Source organism: Oncorhynchus gorbuscha, linkage group LG02 (assembly GCF_021184085.1).
Source record: "Oncorhynchus gorbuscha isolate QuinsamMale2020 ecotype Even-year linkage group LG02, OgorEven_v1.0, whole genome shotgun sequence".
NCBI lineage: Eukaryota > Metazoa > Chordata > Actinopteri > Salmoniformes > Salmonidae > Oncorhynchus > Oncorhynchus gorbuscha.
Window position 1 is genome coordinate 26,410,563 of NC_060174.1, and position 21,682 is coordinate 26,432,244.

General features: G+C 43.1%; 1 protein-coding gene across 2 annotated transcripts in view; it reads left to right on the plus strand.

Moving 5' to 3' along the window:
* Positions 1-21,682, plus strand: part of LOC124000130 (zinc finger protein ZFPM1-like) — a 106,603-nt gene that overhangs the window by 55,180 nt on the left and 29,741 nt on the right. For both annotated transcript variants that reach the window (XM_046306298.1, XM_046306307.1), the window contains exon 4: positions 18,492-18,625. In XM_046306298.1, coding sequence (XP_046162254.1) covers positions 18,492-18,625 — 134 coding nt within the window. The remainder of the gene's footprint in view (positions 1-18,491; positions 18,626-21,682) is intronic.

The following is a 21,682-nucleotide window of genomic DNA, read 5'->3' on the forward strand; positions in this document are numbered from 1 at the left end:
GTGAATCCATGTCTAGTTTTGCTCACTATTCTGTCTTGTTTGTTGTTTAGAGCATGTGTTATGTGTTTTTGTGTCATAATATCGTCTTAACTAAGGGTTAGAGGTGTAACGGTTCACCAACCCGTGGTTCGGTACATATGGCTGTTTTGGGGTTACGGTTGGGTTGGGTTTCTATACAGCGGGAAAATGAAATGCCAGCAGTTACTGTAGTTAATTTTCATTTATAGAGAAAAATATTGGTATTCCTGATTCCAGATATGATCATGAGTCAAAATACCTGATGAAATGCCTTAAATGAAAACACGATTACTCATCAACGACAACAATAAAATAAAGTGCAATATGCGTGTGAAATCAATATGTAAACATGGCTCAGACATTGTATAGGCCTATGCTACGTTTTCTTACAAAGAGAAAAATATGAGCACTTGTGACTCATAAAGGGGGCGTGTCTGTAGCATGGTACTTGTCATTTCCCACTCCAGGGTAATGTGATGGGCTGTCACTGTGAAGTAGCTCTGTAGCCCTGGAGGTTCATCCATCTGTAGTAAGCACAACACAGGGTGCCAATTCTTTGAAAACTTCAGCTTTGCTTATATAGAGCGGGTACTAGCTGTTTGCTGAAATGGGTGTAAGGGGGAAGTTTGTAATGTGTGTCGAGCACTTTCATGAGGTGCTGAAACTCCCTATTCTTCTCAACCACTGAGAATGGGTGCATATCCATGGCTATGAACATACCTATCGCTCTAGTCATTTCTCTGGCCCAGTCAGCTGCAAAGGGCTGCTTGAATGCAGAGGGGAGATGAAGTTGTGTTGTTTCTGTGAGTTTCTGTCTTGCTCCGCAGGTAGGAATACTGGGGTGATGTCGGCGTAAATTCGTCAGCATGTTTGAGGTGTTGGCAGCTGTATAGGCTATTCTCGTTGAGCAGTGGCGACATACTCTCTCTGTCCATCCCCTTTGTAATCTACTGGGAAGACAAAATGTTCCCAAACTGAAGATTTAAATGACGATGGAGAATCTTCCTCCAGGTTTATCGACCCCACCACTCTCCATCGTACAGAGCTAGTTCCCGGATGCGCCTTACAAAAGGACAGTTTGAAATGCGGCAATTAAGATGAGAATTTTGATTACAGCGTGCGCATAGGCTCTAGTTGTTTTAATGGAAGAGCCTGAAAAAAATGTCTGCTCAGATTTACTCAAGAGGCATGCAACGCAGCGAAGGCATAGCCTATATGCCTAGTGCTTTTTATTGGTTTATTTTTTATGTATTCATTCGGGCTCACAGTGCAGACAAAACGCGAGGTCCCCGTACCGAACGGTTCAGTACGAATGCGTGTACCGTTACACCCCCCAACACTTTACTGTTTTGTAAAGTACGTGTGAGTGTGTTTAAGCTGCTGTGTTATTGTGTAGATGGTGTGTTGTGTCCAGGCTGTTGTTTGGGAGAAGCAGCCATTAACGTGACAATGGGATTTTATTCAACTTGTAACAAAAACATGTCTTAGAGCACAAACATGGACCAGAGAAGATAACAAGCAATTGCCATAATTTTATTTTTTTCCTCTCTCTTATCATAGCTGTTTTGTTATTTATTTTTCTTCTCTTGTGTTGCCTACAATGGGTTCAATAATGTAAGGATCCACAGGATCTATCTTTCATATTTCTTTTCAAGCTGTGCATGTGTGCTTGTGTGTGCCCATCGGTGTGCGTGTGTCCATGTTTTAATTCTTCTAGTTGAGGATGTTTTCATTATCGTCATGTCCCAGCCTGTCCCTTTAACAGTAATTGAAGCGATATTAATTGCTGTGTGGTTGCTGGTTGATGGCAGCACAGTGATGTTAGTGTGATAGGCTTTTTCCTCACAAACTAACTGCCGGGAGAGCGAGAGAGGGGGAGCGAGTGAGAGATAGCCCTTCTATCAGTACTGGAGCAGGCGCTGTCTTTATCAGGAGCACGATTGGCAAAAGGGAAACTTTGACCGGTCTGAATTTTTCTCTTATCGTTAAGAACCCCCCCCCCCACCCAACCTCTCTCTTCCATCCACCCCCACCACTGGTTTCTCCATCACCACTAACAACCCCCCCCAACACAGACATGCACTCATTCCCTCTTGTTTTTTTCTCTCCCTCTCTTTTTTTCTGAATGTTAGGAGTGGAGTCATGGTGAACGTGGTCTTGTTCATACATTCGTTTAGGCTCTATCAGCTATTTCCCACAAGCCTCTGGGAGAGGAACATTTTCTTGTATGGAAAAGGCTTTTATCTCCGTCTTCTTTATGAGTCTTAGCATTCCGCTCATTCCTTACTGTCACTTAGTTTATCTCTGTTTTGGTTCAGACTGATATCTGTTTTTGTCCCCTGGCTGTCCATCTGTCTGTCCGTCTGTCTGTCCACCTGTCTGTCCATCTGGGTATGGGGATTTCAGGTGGTTTAGACTAGAGAGCAGGGTCTGGTCAGGTCCTCACCACAGACATCCCAAGCTTCATCACACCCATCTTCCTCTCCTTACTTGCTCTTTCTTCCTCCCTCTCTGCGTCTCTCTCTCTCTCTCTCTCTCTTGCTCCCCCAAGCTGTCCAACTTAACCATTTTCCTCCTCACAAATGCAGACTGTCATGCTCATGTCTGCCAGAGATTGGTGCTTGCCCTCAATTGATCTACTTTCTAGATGTTTATGTCATGGCAGCCACGCCTCATGTGGGAAATTTGATATATTCTGTCTTCAGACCCTCTCTTCTCATCTCTCTCTCTCTCTGTCATAATGAGTCAGTGATGAACACAATCATTCATATTTTTCATACATTTACAGTGTAGAAATATTTTCCATGTAATTTCCAATCCTGGCCAAAATTAGAATGTGAATTAGAATTAGTGTGAATTAGAATTAGAGTGTGAATTAGAATGTATCTGTTTACACATTATTTCAGCAATTCTTTATAGAAATTGTATTTATATTTTCTTAAACCTATTTAGCTGCTTTATATTATATTGCATTGTGTCATTTCTACTGCCCGGACACTACATTTCAGACTAACAGAAGAAAGATTCATTGTATTGGCTGAAAATAAGACAATTCTTCTCATGCCTATGTTTGTCGACCACATTCGTTTCCTGTTATTTGAAAATAGAATTAGACAATTCCCACCAGAATTCAATCAGTATCCAACTTTTTTTCTGGAGCCAGTATATGTTTGGGGACATTGGCCTGTGTAGGGTGCCGTCTTTCGGATGGGACATTGCCCTGTGTAGGGTGCCGTCTTTCGGATGGGACATTGCCCTGTGTAGGGTGCCGTCCTTCGGATGGGACATTGCCCTGTGTAGGGTGCCGTCTTTCGGATGGGACATTGCCCTGTGTAGGGTGCCGTCTTTCGGATGGGACATTGCCCTGTGTAGGGTGCCGTCTTTCGGATGGGACATTGCCCTGTGTTGGGTGCCGTCTTTCGGATGGGACATTGCCCTGTGTAGGGTGCCGTCTTTCGGATGGGACATTGCCCTGTGTAGGGTGCCGTCTTTCGGATGGGACGTTGAACCGGTTTCCTGACTCTGTGGTCATTAAAGATCCCATGGAACTTACAGTGCCTTGCGAAAGTATTCGGCCCCCTTGAACTTTGCGAACTTTTGCCACATTTCAGGCTTCAAACATAAAGATATAAAACTGTATTTTTTTCTGAAGAATCAACAACAAGTGGGACACAATCATGAAGTGGAACGACATTTATTGGATATTTCAAACTTTTTTAACAAATCAAAAACTGAAAAATAGGGCGTGCAAAATTATTCAGCCCCTTTACTTTCAGTGCAGCAAACTCTCACCAGAAGTTCAGTGAGGATCTCTGAATGATCCAATGTTGACCTAAATGACTAATGATGATAAATACAATCCACCTGTGTGTAATAAAGTCTCCGTATGAATGCACCTGCACTGTGATAGTCTCAGAGGTCCGTTAAAAGCGCAGAGAGCATCATGAAGAACAAGGAACACACCAGGCAGGTCCGAGATACTGTCGTGAAGAAGTTTAAAGCCAGATTTGGATACAAAGAGATTTCCCAAGCTTTAATCATCCCAAGGAGCACTGTGCAAGCGATAATATTGAAATGGAAGGAGTATCAGACCACTGCAAATCTACCAAGACCTGGCCGTCCCTCTAAACTTTCAGCTCATACAAGTAGAAGACTGATCAGAGATGCAGCCAAGAGGCCCATGATCACTCTGGATGAACTGCAGAGATCTACAGCTGAGGTGGGAGACTCAAATCTGGCCTTTATGGAAGCGTGGCAAGAAGAAAGCCATTTCTTAAAGATATCCATAAAAAGTGTTGTTTAAAGTTTGCCACAAGCCACCTGGGAGACACACCAAACATGTGGAAGAAGGTGCTCTGGTTAGATGAAACCAAAATTGAACTTTTTGGCAACAATGCAAAATTTTATGTTTGGCGTAAAAGCAACACAGCTCATCACCCTGAACACACCATCCCCACTGTCAAACATGGTGGTGGCAGCATCATGGTTTGGGCCTGCTTTTCTTAAGCAGGGGCAGGGAAGATGGTTAAAATTGATGGGAAGATGGATGGAGCCAAATACAGGACCATTCTGGAAGAGAACCTGATGGAGTCTGCAAAAGATCTGAGACTGGGACGGAGATTTGTCTTCCAACAAGACAATGATCCAAAACATAAAGCAAAATCTACAATGGAATGGTTAAAAAATAAACATATCCAGGTGTTAGAATGGCCAAGTCAAAGTCCAGACCTGAATCCAATCGAGAATCTGTGGAAAGAACTGAAAACTGCTGTTCACAAATGCTCTCCATCCAACCTCACTGAGCTCGAGCTGTTTTGCAAGGGGGAATGGGAAACAATTTCAGTCTCTCGATGTGCAAAACTGATAGAGACATACCCCAAGCGACTTACAGCTGTAATCGCAGCAAAAGGTGGCGCTACAAAGTATTAACTTAAGGGGGCTGAATCATTTTGCACGCCCAATTTTTCAGTTTTTGATTTGTTAAAAAAGTTTGAAATATCCAATAAATGTCGTTCCACTTCATGATTGTGTCCCACTTGTTGATTCTTCACAAAAAAATACAGTTTTATATCTTTATGTTTGAAGCCTGAAATGTGGCAAAAGGTCGCAAAGTTCAAGGGGGGCGAATACTTTCGCAAGGCACTGTATCTTAAGAGTAGGGGTGTTAACCCCGATGTCCTGGCTAAATTCCCAGCCTGGCCCCATTCCATCATGGTCACCTAATATTCCCCAGCTTCCAATTGGCTCGTTCATCCCCTCACCTCTCCCTTGTAACTATTCCCCAGGTCATTGCTGTAAATGAGAATATGTTCTCAGTCAGCTTACCTGGTAAAATATAGTGTGATTAGTGTGTTATTTATCCTGGTATGACCATACGATAAGTGGTTATCGTATGGTTGTAATCTACACTTTCACCCAACTGATTTATATGAGTATAGACAATAGTTATCAAGAAGTGTTTTGAATTTCTTATTTACGTTCACTGTCATCTATCAAAACATCGCCTTTGTGGCATTTATTTATAGTGAAAATCATGAAAATCAAAAAGATGCTTTGATTATAAGCAATATTTAAAAAAGTGCTTTCTAGAACCTTGGGGTTCTTCGGCTGTCCTCATAGGAGAAACATTTGAAGAACTTGGTTGCAGTTAGTACCATTTTGGGTTCCAAGGGGTTCTACATGGAACCCAAAAGGGTTCTTTCTGGAACCAAAAAGGGTTATTCTATGAGGACGGAACCCTTTTGGAACTGAGTGTAGCTCAAATATCTCTTTAATGAATGATATTCTTGCTATATTTTGCCGACCATTGTCTTCATTCTGAAAGGAATCGTGAAGATGAGGTGTGTGTGCGTGCGTGTGTGTGTGTGGGGGGGGGGTTTGATGAGGGTGTGGTGGTGCAGAATAAAAGACAGTGGCTGGGACCCAGTGTCAGGCAGGAATAGTGTGATACGGTAAAGCTGCCTTTTCATCTAGAATATGTCCCGCTGCATGATATGCAAAATAAATGATGAAGATAGAAAATATATATTTTCAATGACCTTGCTGGCTGGAGGGTTTGATATTTTCTTCTCTGCTTCAAATTCTTGATATGCAAATCGCCGTCACAGTAATCCCTTGTGGCTCCCGGACCATCACTCCTGTCTATCCTCTACATACAGAACAGAACAGACCGAGTGTCACTGAGCTGCAGAATCAGACCCGGAGGACCTAGCAGACTGGCAAAATCATTCCTGCCATGCTAGCATTTTACACTATCCTTATCCTCCAGAGTTATTCAAATGACCACCAATAAAACATTATGATTATTAATAATTATCAGACAGGGTGGATTTGTTTTGGTATAATTTTTTATTATAGGGGAACATGGAGAGGCATAGAATATGCATATCATCAATGGCATAAAAATGATGATAATTTATTTGTGGGAGCAGGTGGTGGAAGTGGGGCTCTGATAGGAAGGTGTGTATAGTAGGTTAGGTTCTCTGTCAGCAGAGGGGCTGAATCTGCATGTCCCTCTATAGGAGATCTTTGCAGAGGGAATTAGACAGAAGAGGGATGAGGGATGAGCTGAACTGACCTGGAAAAGGCAGAGGTTGAACTCAGATGGCTCCTGAGAGGTATACCAAAACCAAAGTATTGAATATAGTTTACTCATTTTAATCGTTACTTCATAAAAAATTATGACAATAATTATTATGAAGTCTTGTTTTTTAATCTAGATGTGAATATGTGAATCATAAAGCAAATTCATGTACCTAACAGGAAGGTTTGTAACATGCCTTATGTTTTGGAGGGAAGAGTTTTGGAGACAATATTTTCCTGTGACAGAGCTTTTTCCATCACCATTCAGAAAATTAAAGTCCGTAACGTTATTTGGAAAATTTGCATTGCGTGACTTTTTTTTGTCTGTGGAAAGATATTCATTAAAAGTGGATCTTATTCAAATGAGTTTTGTGTAACAGGTTGCAGTAAATACGTTTTACTGTTGCTTGCAGAAGGCAGTGGTATCAAGTGTAGTGATAAGACATTTGCATAATGTTTTTCAAAAGAATAAAACTAATAGCACTTAACCTTATGGTCTGTGTAACGGTCGTCGTATGAAGGAGAAGAGGAGGACCAATGTGCAGCGTGGTAAGTGTCCATATTGATAATTTATTATCACGAGAACACAAAACAAAATAACAAAAGAGAATGAACGAAACAAAACAGTCCTGTCTGGTGTAGACACAAAACAGAAAACAATCACCCTCTAAACACAATAGAAAACAGGCTCCCTAAATATGGTTCTCAATCAGGGACAACGATTGACAGCTGCCTCTGATTGAGAACCATACCAGGCCAAACACAGAAATAGCAAATCATAGAAAAGCTAACATAGACAACCCACCCAACTCACGCCCTGACCATACTAAAACAAAGACATAACAAAAGAACTAAGGTCAGAACGTGACAGTCTGCTTCATGGACATCAACAAAAATACCAATCACAATATATCAATATATACAATATCGATTATTTTTTAGGACAATAATACTTTGTGTCGGCCTCCCGGGTGGCGCAGTGGTTAAGGGCGCTGTACTGCAGCGCCAGCTGTGCCATCAGAGTCCCTGGGTTCGCGCCCAGGCTCTGTCGTAACCGGCCGCGACTGGGAGGTCCGTGGAGCGACGCACAATTGGCCTAGCGTCGTCCGGGTTAGGGAGGGCTTGGTCGGTAGGGTGGTCCTTGTCTCATCGCGCACCAGCGACTCCTGTGGCAGGCTGGGCGCAGAGAGCACTAGCCAAGGTTGCCAGGTGCACGGTGTACCCTCCGACACATTGGTGCGGCTGGCTTCCGGGTTGGATGCGCGCTGTGTTAAGAAGCAGTACAGCTGGTTGGGTTGTGTATCGGAGGATGCATGACTTTCAACCTTCGTCTATCCCGAGCCCGTACGGGAGTTGTAGCGATGAGACAAGATAGTAGCTACTACAACAATTGGATACCATGAAATTGGGGAGAAAAAAGGGGTCAAATTCAACAAAAATAAAAAACAAAAAAATAAATAATAATACTTTGTCTTTGATCTAGAGGCTGATTCTCAGAACAAGAACACATGTTTGTTTCGGGACCAATCAAAGTGATTATTTCATGGAAGAAGAGTACTGATTGTGGTGCTACAGTTTGAATTTCTGCACATTTCTGCAAAGGTGTGGGTGTATATGAAGAGTTTATTTCCAAAACTGTATATTCACCAATTTTTTACATTTGTGTTTTTTCATCAGAAATGATTGTTTATGGGTACCTTCGTGTGTGTGTGAAATATTACTGTTCTCAGATTGTTACTTCTTGTACAACGGGTGGGTCTAATCCTGGACAATTAAAACTACATTCCTGCCGGTGTCTATTCCACAAGTTACCACCAGCAAAAGCTATGACGTTGAAATGCCTATTTACTCTGTTCCAACTCACTGCATAATCCACTGTCTCATCAGCCCAGCCAGACAATTTATAAACTAGATTTCCACTACAAAAAGCATTATCTACATTATCTACATTATCTCCCATTTCTTTTAAACTAGCAATTGTTTTTCAATAGTGGAGAATTGTATAAACCATGCGGTCTTTCGCTCTGACATTTACAACATGGTTTCAGTATTGAAATTAAATCTCCAGCTGCCTCATAATAATGAATGTGTGGGGTCAGCAGTCGGGATGAGACAGACAGGCAGGCAGCTTTTTTCAGCCAGTCGAAATCCTAAATCAGAATCATTTTTAAGGATATGTACAAAGAAATGTCAATAAAAAAAACAGTTAAAATTAAACAAAAGGCAGCTAGTTTTCAGTCTTTCCAGCTCCAGTTTGAAGTGATTGTGGTAGCTGTGTTGTTGGCCAGCTCCTTGGAACAACAGTGTCCTGACTAGAGAGCACATATGCCAGGCAAAAAATGGATGTATCCAAATAAAGGTCACTAGAAAACTGCTTAAACAAAAGCAAAAGCAGCTACTTGCTGTTATTCTGGCTGCACTGTTTGACGTGACTGTAAGTTAGCCGTAGTTGGCTAGCTAGCAAGCAAAGGATAAGAACATTGCCAGCCAGTATTGCAATGAAATATTTAAAACGAACAAATAGATACAAAATGTTTTTTTTTTGTCAATCATTATTTGAATATGTTTAACCCATTGTATAAAAGTGATAATGCCCTCGAAGCCTGTGTTTGGAGGATATATTGGCACGGTTTGCTGGCCCTCGATTTCGCCTCAGGCCTATCAACACCCGTGCCAATATATCCTCCAAACACCGGCTTCTCGGGCATTCTGACTTAAATACATTTTAGATGTGTATGATATATATATATAAATGCAAAACTTTATATATCCATTGTTTAGCTGGAATGGAATGTTCGTATCCTGTACATTTTAACTCAGTGTGTGGCTGTGATATTTACTTTTTGAAGAAAGAAAATTGGCTTTTTTATTTTCCCTCTGATCTGGTTGGCAGCGACTGTGGTTGTGTACAGGCAGCCTGTTATCTGTGGGGGAGCAGAGGTGCCCAGCATTAGACGGTTAACTCCCGTCTCTACTGCTTGTCTGTACTGGATCTCCAGGGGTAGGGCTTTGGACTAGGCTTGAGGGGATGGGGCGAGGGAGTGTGTTTCACCCTATGGGGTAAGTTCAGGAATGTAGATATGAGGAGAATATTGATCTCTTAATATGTTCTCAAGCATCCACAGTAGAATGATGTACAGAAAGCTAATCACTCCTTGTATTTTGGTTATTGTTTCTTGTAACATTTCTATTGTAGTAGATTATTTTCTCACTCATTATCACTGGCTCACATTCTCATAGGAGTCCCCTTTCTCTATGCCAATTGGACCTGTTGATGCTGTAGAAGTGTACAGTAACTGTGTTGGTTGCCTGGCCTCCTGTAGGCCTGTGTACATATTATAGAGGTTCCACACCTGCTCTGTCTCTACTTTAACCTTGGTTGGTGTGGTGGACCGTGGGACTGCTGTGGTTGAAAAGAAACTGCAACGGCAACCCAATGTGTGTCACATAAACCATTCTAGGCTGCTTGTGTTTGTGTGAGGCTGACTGTCACTCTGCCATCAAAAGCAAATGAGCTCCCTCTTTAATCTGTTCCTGTGAATAAATATGGTAGCCATTACATGTCTCACTGTGGTATAATGAGCTCACTATTTAATGATGGACCTGCTTTAGTTTATTTATCTATAATGAAGGAGCTAGCTAATCCTCAACTCCCCCCTCTATCTATGTTCCCTCTTCTCTCTCTCTCTCTCTCTCTGCCTTGTCTCTGTGTCACTCTGTTCCCCTCGTGATGATTGATAGGCGAGGGGTATAATCTAAAGGAACATTTCTCACTGCTGTCCCGGCCCTATCAGCCCAGCTGCTCCCATCGCCGATGTGTTAGCGCCTGCTGCCCGAGACAGTGCCATGGTGATTACGACCCTATCAGACGCCTGGCTTCTCTGCAGTGCTAGCCCACATCCTGTCCTTCGTACCCTGCGTTTCAGTTTGTTCTTTCCCCCTCCTGTCCTCTATCTCTCCCCTGCCAGACTCACACCAGCTTCCCACTCCAGCTCACTGCTCCATTATGTAGTGTAGGTTTTTAGATCTGATGTATGTGGTGACCCTGTCACATGTACTGTGGTGAGCTTGGAGAGGGTGACTGACTGGCCATCTTGGATTGTGGTGTAGCTATTTCTCATCTCAGTATGTTCTGATATGGATTGTTGGCTTGGTGTGCCCAAATGGAAGTATCTCTGGAATGACTGAATATGTCCATACATAACCTCCTCCACTGTGAGTCGATGAATTAGCACCAGGAAATGGGCATTTCTGACACTTTTTTCATGTTCTCCTCTCACAAAAGCTCAATTTCCTCATACAGTAGGTTTCTCTCACATGGCTGTTAAATACTGTAGGAGCAAAGTAGCCATTTTAGGAAGTGGAACAGGAGAGGACTCAATTGTCTCTCCTCCGTTACTGGTACATCCTTTTGCTTACCCATGATTACTGTATATTACAGGAAGCCACTTATGTTTAAACATTGTTGGCTGTTTTTAGACAGACACAAACCTGCACTATCATTATATAGCACCATAGGCCTTCTAACTTTAGCTAGTGAATCTGAACATGGCCCTGACTGTAAGCTTCATTCTCTAATATCAATGTTTCAGGTTTCTTTCCAAGTCTACATCATGACACAGCTATGATTGAAATGTCCTTCATGAAGCCAGAAGGAGTTGTTGAAGTAGAGTTAATGATTGAATTAATTATCGAAGTCACATACCGTACAATTAATTTTGTGGCTTTGCCCGAGTCTTTTTTTTCCTCCATCTATGCGGAGAGAATGTCGAGAAACATTTTCTAATTAATTTATGTGTGATTATCAGGAGAGTTTCTTGAAGGTCTCCACTTTCAATTTCTGAAAGGGTAGCAGTGGAGTTAGGGGAGGCTGGAAGAGATGGAGGCAAACACACACACACGCACACACATTCTCTCTTTCTCTCTCTCTCTTTAAAGGGGAGTTTTGGTACAGCTCAGGGGTAGCAGTGGAGTCTTGATCAGATCTAACCCTTCTCCCCTGTCTGTGACCCTCCAGTCATACTGCTGCCCTCGGCCCTAACAATGTTGCTCTGTTTCACAGCTCTCTCTGTTGGTACAGTACAGCCTCCTGGAGACAGAGAGGCATGGGTACACTTAGAAATAAAGGGTTTTAAAATACTTATTTGCCTGTCCCCATAGGAGAACCCTTTTTGGTTCCAGGGGGAACCATTTTTGGTTACAGGTAGAACCCATTTGGCTTCCAAGTAGAACCCTTTGTGGAAAGGGTTCTGCAAAGGGTTATCCTATGGGGACAGCTGAATGACCATTTGTTTGGATCTAGATAGCACCTTTTTTTCTAAGAGTAGTAAATTAAACCGAGCCACTATTTATGATGACATGATATTCTTTACATTACCTTGGGCTCCCTGCTGGCTGTGTTTTTAGAGTGATAAAGTAGCCTATACTTAAAGCATAAGCGCTGCATAAGAGAATTCTACAGTACTAGTCGTGTATCTCTATCACAGGCTCTTATCACAAATAAACGTATTCAACCACTGGGCTTCTGAACTCAAAATGAAGTTTTGCATGTGAATGTCAGCATTCTTCACATTTCTGTCTGTATTCTCAGGGGTACATTTTTGTCAACACTGCCTTGCCAACTTTGGGCTTACACATTTTTCCCCATTTTGTTTTAAATGACTTGATCTTATTTAACATATTTGGATTTTGCATGTTCGGCATCTGCTCTTTCCTAGTGTATGTATTTTGCAGATAAAAGTTCAGCAGTGCAGTTAAGAGAAATTAGTTGGGTAAACAGTTGTAAATGTCAATGATAAAGTTCTGTTGAAGCTCATCTGATTAGCTTGGCGTCGCAGGTGTCTTATCTTTGCTGTGCAACAGAGTGTAAAATGGAAATTATTGCGTCCTGAGCATGAGAAATTTGTATTTTTTCAACTGAACCGATGCTGGGTCCAAGGGACTGTGTTAGACCATAACGTTTCTATATCCTGACTGGAGTAGTGGGTTCGCTTTCTTTCTCTCCATCTCTCTCTCACTCTCTCACAGACACTCATATTGTGACTGTTAGCTCTGATGGTCTCTCCAAGCCTGCACCGTAGGGCTCCTGTGTACCGGTAGCGGCCCATCTCTTTTCCTCAGTTGTGAGGTGCAGAGCAAAGAGGGGGAGCCTCCATGCTGAGTGAGTAGGGGAGAAAGCTCAGGGATTTGTCATTCAGCAGAGGTTAAACCCCAGCTATTAGTGCGGGGTCGGAGTGCGGCCCTGATAAAGACTTCCTGTTGTACTGTGTCAAAAAATCAATGGCTTCGCAGCGATGTGCTAATTTGATATCAACAATAGCCTTTTAAAAAATCAATTAGCCCTGATAGAGGAGACGATGATGTTGGGGAATAGGGGAGATCCTGCTACAGAGGGTTGTGTAACTATTTTCTACGCATTGAGATCCAATCAGATGACTGAGTCCTTTTGAGCATGCTCGACTCCCATAGGATGGTGCAGATGATCATGCGTGTTGTTTTGCAAACGTGACGACCAGGACAATGCTATGTTAGGTTGGCCTGTTGTAACGTTGATGTAAGGTTGGTGATGTCATTAATTGCCCAATACCTCAAAGTTCTTGTCCACCTGAACAATTTCATAGACAATGAACTACTGCACAAAGACAGGTGTGTTCAGTAGTCTCATGATATGTTGAGAATGAATAGATAAGTGTAAGCTATGTATTTGACCAGGAAGTGCTACTGTAGCTCTTTCTCATAACATTGTTTGGGTTATCAAGGCTGAGCTCCAGTGCCTCTACAGGACTGTACTGTAAACTACAGTTGTAGGTATTATGTTAACATGGTATAACTAACAACCCCTTTGAATGATCCATGGTGGTGTTGGTTTACTCATAGGGACATGTAAGTGGCAGAATCCCACAGTTCACTGCCATCATGTCAATCTGACAGACTTGTAAAACTACTTTTAGGTGTCTGTTAGCACGTATGTCTTTTACATAGCTTGAATGGGATGTTTATGCTGCAAAAGTTGGAATTTACCACAAAAATCCACTTCAACGGTCCTCAAACTGGTCATTCAAGTGGGAAACTTGCTTATCATCCTGATCTCCCACTTCTCCCACATGCTGACCTCAATAACAGCATTTTCGGCAGTTAAATGCAACAACAAAACATTATTTAGGGTGGCAGGGTAGTCTAGTGATTAGAGTGTTGGACTAGTAATCGGAAGGTTGCAAGTTCAAACCCCCGAGCTGACATGGTACAAATCTGTCGTTCTGCCCCTGAACAGGCAGTTAACCCACTGTTCCTAGGCCGCCATTGAAAATAAGAATTTGTTCTTAACTGACTTGCCTGGTTAAATAAAGATAAAATAAATAAAAATTTATGAAAAAGCAATCTATTAATATGGGTTTTGAACACTATAATTTGTTTACAATCACGATAGCTGTACCTTTACTTTATGGTTTATGCAGCTTCCTGGCCATTAGCCAATTGGCATTTCTCAATGAGGTCAAAGCACGTGAATGCATACAACTTGTATTTACGACTTCACAACTTGTAAATTCCCACCTCTTGCTTGGTTACGAACACAGCATTACCTGAAGGTTTCTTTGTTCCGCTTGAAGGAATCAGAGAGGAAGTGGATTTGCGTGAATCTGTTAAATTGCCCATGTGCCATGAGGTCACAATCCCTCAGGGTCGTAAAGAAAATAACACATCTAAACATGTGAAACAAATAGATTTTTTATACAAATGTATGGCCTCGCTTTTGCAGTATTCTCCCTCCAGTACTCCCTCTTCCTCGTAAACTCCCTCTATCCCCCTCTGTCTACTCATCGGGTAATTGCATTAGTCATTTCATTAACGATAGGGTGATTGTTTTATTGTCTGCTGTTGTAAAACGGACAGGACGCCCCAGTGGCTGGTGAAGCAGCCATATTGATAAGGCTTTGTGTGGACACTGCCAGAGTGGAGCTCTATTGATAAGGCTGGCTGATAGGTCTGTGTGGACTGTGGTGCAGGATCCCTATTGATTAAGCCTGGTCCTGCCTGTGTTTTGTGGGCACTGTCTGTGGTCCGGGCTGTGGATATTCTTGAGGTCTGCTGTGTGGGGGCATAGAGATGGTTTAGAGGCAAGGGGAGGGGCCAGCATATCAAGCGGAGTGGCCAAGCGGCAGGGCAATGAACAGGGCTGTGGGGCTGTAGAGATGGTGTAGAGCCTCTACAGAGGGGCCAGTATCAGGCTGAGAGGCGAGCGCAGGGCATTGAGCAGTATTGATAAGAACCCCAGGTCATTATGGGGGTTTGTGGTGTGCGGTAGTGGTAATTAGCAGGGATTAGAACGGTAGGAGGTCCTGTGTAGCGTAGCACCGTGCTAACCTGTAGGGATTACCCATGTGCAGTGATTAAAATGGGCCTCATGATCACTCCTCAGTGGGAGGATGAAACTGATCTTGATTTTTAAGCCACCTGTTGGATGGTGTGCCCGCGTGGCTGACCGTGCGTCGGCAACTTAGAGCTGGGACCTCCCATCCAGGTTACCTCCCTGTGTTACAGTTGGCAGAGAGCGGGGAATGGGGCTTGGCTGATCATGGAAGGATGATGGAATATTTGTAGGTTCTAAACACCGACACTCAGTGTGGTCTCTGTATTTTTTCACAAAGGTAAAATCCCAGCAGACAATTTCCCAATTAGGTTAATGGTGGTGTTCATGCTGATAAGGCATCATGTGACTGAGGCCAGCCAATATCAGGGCAGCAGACTGGACATTGATGGAGTGTTGAGATTAGTTGGTCAGAGTGTGATCTGACCAGGGGTGCTGGGAGATAGGCCTGGACACTGGACTTCAGCCTCGCTGATGTGGACAGGAGACTTACACAAACACATCAAACGTATGGGAACCACATGTTTGACTCCGTTCCATGAATTCCATTCCCCACATTACAATGAGTCCATCCTCTTATAGCTCCTTCCACCAGCCTCCACTTAGTAACACACTCATAAGCTTGATTTGTTCCAATCTCCTTCTCACTACTGCTCCTTCATTCCTTCCCCTCCATCCCGCTCCTCCACTCCTCCCTCTGTCTCTTTCTCCCCCTCTCCCTCCTCCACCCCTCCCTCTCTCCCTTCCCCCCTCTCCTTTCCTCCCCCTCTCTTTCTCCCACTGTTGGCTGTGGGAAAGCCATTTTTATCAGCATCTGTCTGTTGTTCTCTGGTGGGGATAGATACAGAGAAGATAGATGAGTGTTTTGACATAGAGAGTGTTAGACAAACACTCTTATCAGCCTGGCACTTTAGCCCGACCCCCGAAAGAGAAGCTGAACCATGGAGGAGGAGGGCGGGGGGGGGGGGGGGGGGATGGGACACAGAGGAACAGAATCAACATGGAGGGAGAGGGACAGCTGAACGTGGTGGTAAACAGCAGGTTCCAATGGTACTGCACTGTAGAGCACCATGGCTATGGGGGCTGTATCATAGGATAGCTTACTGTAGGTACTGGACTAAGTGAATTTCAAGATTCCTTTCCTAATCATTCCTTTTTGAGAGATGTGTTTTCGTTTAAGCTTTTGAGATCCTACCTTTGTGATCCTACTTTTGAGATTCTGCTCTGTGGGATTGTAAGGGATATGAGTGTGATAGTGAAGGGCTCTCTCCTCAGTGGCCTGAGGCTCCCTCTGCCCAAGTCTCACAATAATGCCTTGACTCCCATGTCTTTTTCTCAGTTATCTCCTAAGGGGAAGTACAAAAGTTTGCTTGGTTTTGGCCAACTTCTGCTCAATCCACTCTGTGCTCAAGGCAACACCACACCCCCCCTAGTGTTGGAATCAGAGGTCTGGCCATGACATGACATAGATTAGGGACGGGCAACTTTGATGGGACACAAAAAAATCTGTACTCATTATGGGGGGGCCGCAGTACCTCGCAGGTCTGTGTACCCACATCCATCCCCACACATGCAGCCAACTGATTTGTGCAATCAATAAAAATTTTTGCAGTTAAAATACTTTACCCACTGAAAGGTTTTTCCTACAATTGTACACATTTTGCTATAAGGCGTAGAGACATTTCCTGGGCGTTCGTAAACGCGTTGTCACGTGGTCCGTTCATAAATTGAGAGCGTTTCACTCTCGGAGCGTTCAGAGCGCACACTGAACACGCTCTGGCCGAGGAGTAGGATTGATTCGAGCGTTCTGTTCTAACAACAGCAGTCAAGCACCCAAGCTAGTTGGCTAACATTGGCTACAGACACAAATGAGACAACAGTTAACTCTGTCCATTTTACTTGCCCTAGCAGAGCTGGTTAGGCTGTTTTTATGTTATCCAAAACATTGGTGACTGCAACTGTGCTGCTGTCAACAATTTAATTACGCTTTTTTGCCAACATTTACTGACACTGGCCATATTCAATGGGTGTTGAGCGTTTGTAAATTTGTCTGCGCTCTGGCAGACTCAGACGAGAGTGCTCTGAAAATGGAGTAGATAGCCAGAGAGAATTTACCTGCTACGTCTATCGACAGTTGCAGTGACATCATGAACATTCTATTGAAATGGCTACTTGCATAGGGGTGTCTTTTGTTTAGACATGTAACTAGCTAGCTAAACAATGAACCTACATCCAAACTCATAACATTACTAGCCTGCGTAAATCTACAGGTAGCTAACCAACCAGGTTCAATGTTAGCTAGCTAACATTAGGCTATAACTAGCAATGCAAATGGCTCTGAGATATGAATAATATTACTACACATTTTACATACATTTACATTTAAGTCATTTAGCAGATGCTCTTATCCAGAGCGACTTACAAATTACAAAGTTACACAGATCATACATGTAACGTTAGCTAGCAAGCCAGCCAGCTAGCTAACAGTACACTTTAACTTGACAAAATTAGAAACTTGTAATATCTGAAAATGTAGCTAGCTAGACCTCTCTGTCACGGAGGACATGGTTGACCTTAGTTTGAAGATGTAATCCGGAGACAGGTGTTTTATACAACACAGCATTCTGTGTGTTCTCTTTTTGACTATGTCTGCATATTTGCAATCAAATGCCAAAGTTTTCTCCATCTCCTTAGCTGTCATACTCTAATTCCACCGTGCATTCCACTGATTTCAAAACTCTGTCCCCCAGAAAGTGGAGAGTAACACTTATGCAGTTCTACTACGTGATATCTTTCAAAAATGCCTCATTAGAAAGGGTTACCTACACATACTGACCAGCTCATATTATAGACAGATTGCGTGCTACATGGCAGACCAATCCGAACTCATCTCTCGGCATGTCCAGCCCACTCATTATCTCAGCCAATCATGGCTTGTGGGAAGGTTGCTGTCTTTCACGTGGCTAAACCAACTAGGCTCATAATTTAATATTTGTATTTATATTTACAGATAACATACACGTTTGTTATTAAGGCACATGAAAGTTCACATGTTCCAGAAGGCATTTCTGCCAAAAAAACGCATTTTGATTTAAAAAATAAAAGTTTACATTCAAATGGCTCTCCTGTGAAGTAGTGACGCGTGACATACGCCTAGATTTCTGAAACAAGTCACATATGATATCTGAAAGTGACTAACAAAATGAATGGGGGCTCCTTGGAGGTCAGGGTCTCTGGGCACTTGCCCTGCATACTTGGTCAGTATTTGGCCGTGATTACTTAAGTTTAGATAGCTAACTTAACAATTAAAAAATGGTTAGCTGCACATGGCTAATTGAACGACTGTCAGTAACTGATATAACAATAGAAAACTGCTGGTGCACCTTGTCTATTTTACTATTATAACTCTCAACAGTAAATTGAGACACAACTGAGTTGGTTTTGTGTGGCTTTGTATCTTGTTTGCTTGTGGGACCTGGGAGACTTAGTCGCTCTCTCACTCTTTCTTCTCTCATTCTCTCTGTAGATGACCTGGAGCTAAGTGACGGTACTGTTGGCCCCAAGGTTCTGGCCTGCAGAGACCTCACCACTGACACACTATGGGGACCATACACTGGGATTGTCCAATCAGAAGAGGCTGGAGATGACCAGGTGCCAGAGGTGAGGGTTCAAAGTGCATGGAGGTAGAGGTTAAAGGTCAAGGGTCGGGAAGGAGTTTGGTCAATGGATCAGTAAATTAATAAAATGCCTTATCAACCATAGATCGGTCAGTGTGTGTGTGTGTGTGTGTGTGTGTGTGTGTGTGTGTGTGTGTGTGTGTGTGTGTGTGTGTGTGTGTGTGTGTGTGTGTGTGTGTGTGTGTGTGTGTGTGTGTGTGTGTGTGTGTGCATGATTCTATTACCACATTAACAATCACTATGTAGATTTGTGTGCTTCAATGAGCAGTATTTCTGGAGTTTGACTATGGGTATGAAAAGCTAGCATAAAGTTGTTCAACAGCTGAGTCAGTCACTGAAATCATCTTTGACTGTAACAATGTTGTTAACTAACCAGCTACCTACTTAGTGCTGCACACATAATGTTTAATCTTTCAACAAAAGCTAGCAAGCTACTGTAGCTTGTAGTACTAATGCTTAACCTGTTGCGACGAGCAATCCCGTATCCGGGATCCTATTCATAGCCTCAAGCTCATTACCATAACGCAACGTTAACTATTCATGAAAATCCCAAATGAAATTAAATAAATATATTTTCTCTCAAGCTTAGCCTTTTGTTAACAACACTCATCTCAGATTTTCAAAATATGCTTTTGAACCATAGCTAAACAAGCATTTGTGTAAGAGCATTGATAGCCTAGCATAGCATTAAGCCTAGCATTCAGCGTGCAACATTTTCACAAAAACAAGAAAAGCATTCAAATAAAATCATTTACCTTTGAAGAACTTCAGATGTTTTCAATGAGGAGACTCTCAGATAGCAAATGTTCAGTTTTTCCAAAAATATTATTTGTGTAGGACAAATCGCTCCGTTTTGTTCATCACGTTTGGGTAAGAAAAAACCCGAAAATTAAGTCATTACAACGCAAACTTTTTTCCAAATTAACTCCATAATATCGACAGAAACATGGCAAACGTTGTTTAGAATCAATCCTCAAGGTGTTTTTCACATATCTATCGATGATAAATCATTCGTGGCAGTTGACTTTCTCCTCTGAAGAAAATGGAACGCGCATGGAGCTGGAGATTACGCAATAATTTTGACGGAGGACACCGGGCGGACACCTGGTAAATGTAGTCTCTTATGGTCAATCTTCCAATGATATGCCTACAAATACGTCACAATGCTGCAGACACCTTGGGGAAACGACGGAAAGTGCAGGCTCATTCCTGGAGCATTCACAGCCATATAAGGAGACATTGGAACACAGGGCATTCAAAATCTGGACCATTTCCTGTATGAAATTTCATCTTGGTTTCGCCTGTGCCATTAAACCCCTACAACTCATCCAGAACGCCGCAGCCCGTCTGGTGTTCAACCTTCCCAAGTTCTCTCACGTCACGCCGCTCCTCCGCTCTCTCCACTGGCTTCCAGTTGAAGCTCGCATCCGCTACAAGACCATGGTGCTTGCCTACGGAGCTGTGACGGGTACGGCACCTCAGTACCTCCAGGCTCTGATCAGGCCCTACACCCAAACAAGGGCACTGCGTTCATCCACCTCTGGCCTGCTCGCCTCCCTACCACTGAGGAAGTACAGTTCCCGCTCAGCCCAGTCAAAACTGTTCGCTGCTCTGGCCCCCCAATGGTGGATCAAACTCCCTCACGACGCCAGGACAGCGGAGTCAATCACCACCTTCCGGAGACACCTGAAACCCCACCTCTTTAAGGAATACCTAGGATAGGATAAGTAATCCTTCTCACCCCCCCCTTTAAGATTTAGATGCACTATTGTAAAGTGACTGTTCCACTGGATGTCATAAGGTGAATGCACCAATTTGTAAGTCGCTCTGGATAAGAGCGTCTGCTAAATGACTTAAATGACTTAAATGACTTAAATGCCTGTAGCATTAGTTCTGGGGCACTCACAGATAATATCTTTGCAGTTCTGGAAACGTCAGAGTTTTTTCTTTCCAAAGCTGTCAATTACATGCATAGTCGAGCATCTTTTCGTGACAAAATATCTTGTTTAAAACGGGAACGGTTTTTATCCAATAATTAAAAGAGCGCCCCCTATCTCGAAGAAGTTAACTTATTATGAGTTTTCATGAAGCAGCTGTTCTTCTGCCACTGTCACGATCGTTGTATAAATAATCGGGCCAAGGCGCAGCGTGTGTAGAATTCCACATATTAATTAACGAATGTCCAGTACGTAGCGCACATAGGCACTAAACAAAACAATATCCCACCACGCAGGTGGGAAAAGGGACACACTAAGTATGATCCCCAATTAGAGGCAACGATATTCAGCTGCCTCCAATTGGGAATCATACTCACACACCAACATTAGAATTAAAATAACTAGAAAACAAAACCTAGTCACGCTCTGACCTATTACACCATAGAGAACCCTGAGGGCTCTCTATGGTCAGGGCGTGACAGCCACGAGTCATTGCAGTAGCCTGAGTCAGCTGCTGTGTTTAGCTGATCCAACAATTACGATCGTGGAGAAACATGTTGATCAACTGTGTGATTTCTAAAAACAGCCAGTTGCTCTTAATTGTGGGGCTGCATGTCTACAGTTTCAGTGTAATTTAAACAGGCTAAGCAAGCTTTTTATGTCAGTGAAGGAAGGGCTAGCTATAAGGGCTTTAAGCAAGACCCAGATGCAGATGGTTAGAATCCAAGATGTTTATTAAAAATACAAAAATGGTTGTGGACAGGCAAAAGGTCAAAACCAGTTCCAGAGGTACAGAATGGCAGGCAGGCTCGAGGTCAGTGCAGACAGGAATGGAGTCCAGAAAAACAGACAAAAGTCAAGACTGGGAGGACTAGTAAAAGAGAATAGAATAGTAGGCGCTGGTTGACTTGAACATACAAGACGAACTGGCACAGAGAGACAAGAAACACCGGGATAAATACACCAGGGAAAATAAGCAACACCTGGAGGGGGTGAAGACAATCACAAGGACAGGTGAAACAGATCAGGGCGTAACAGTACCCCCACCCTCTCTAGGGATGCCACCTGGCGTCCTACCTGAGTGCATACCTGGCTGACCAGGG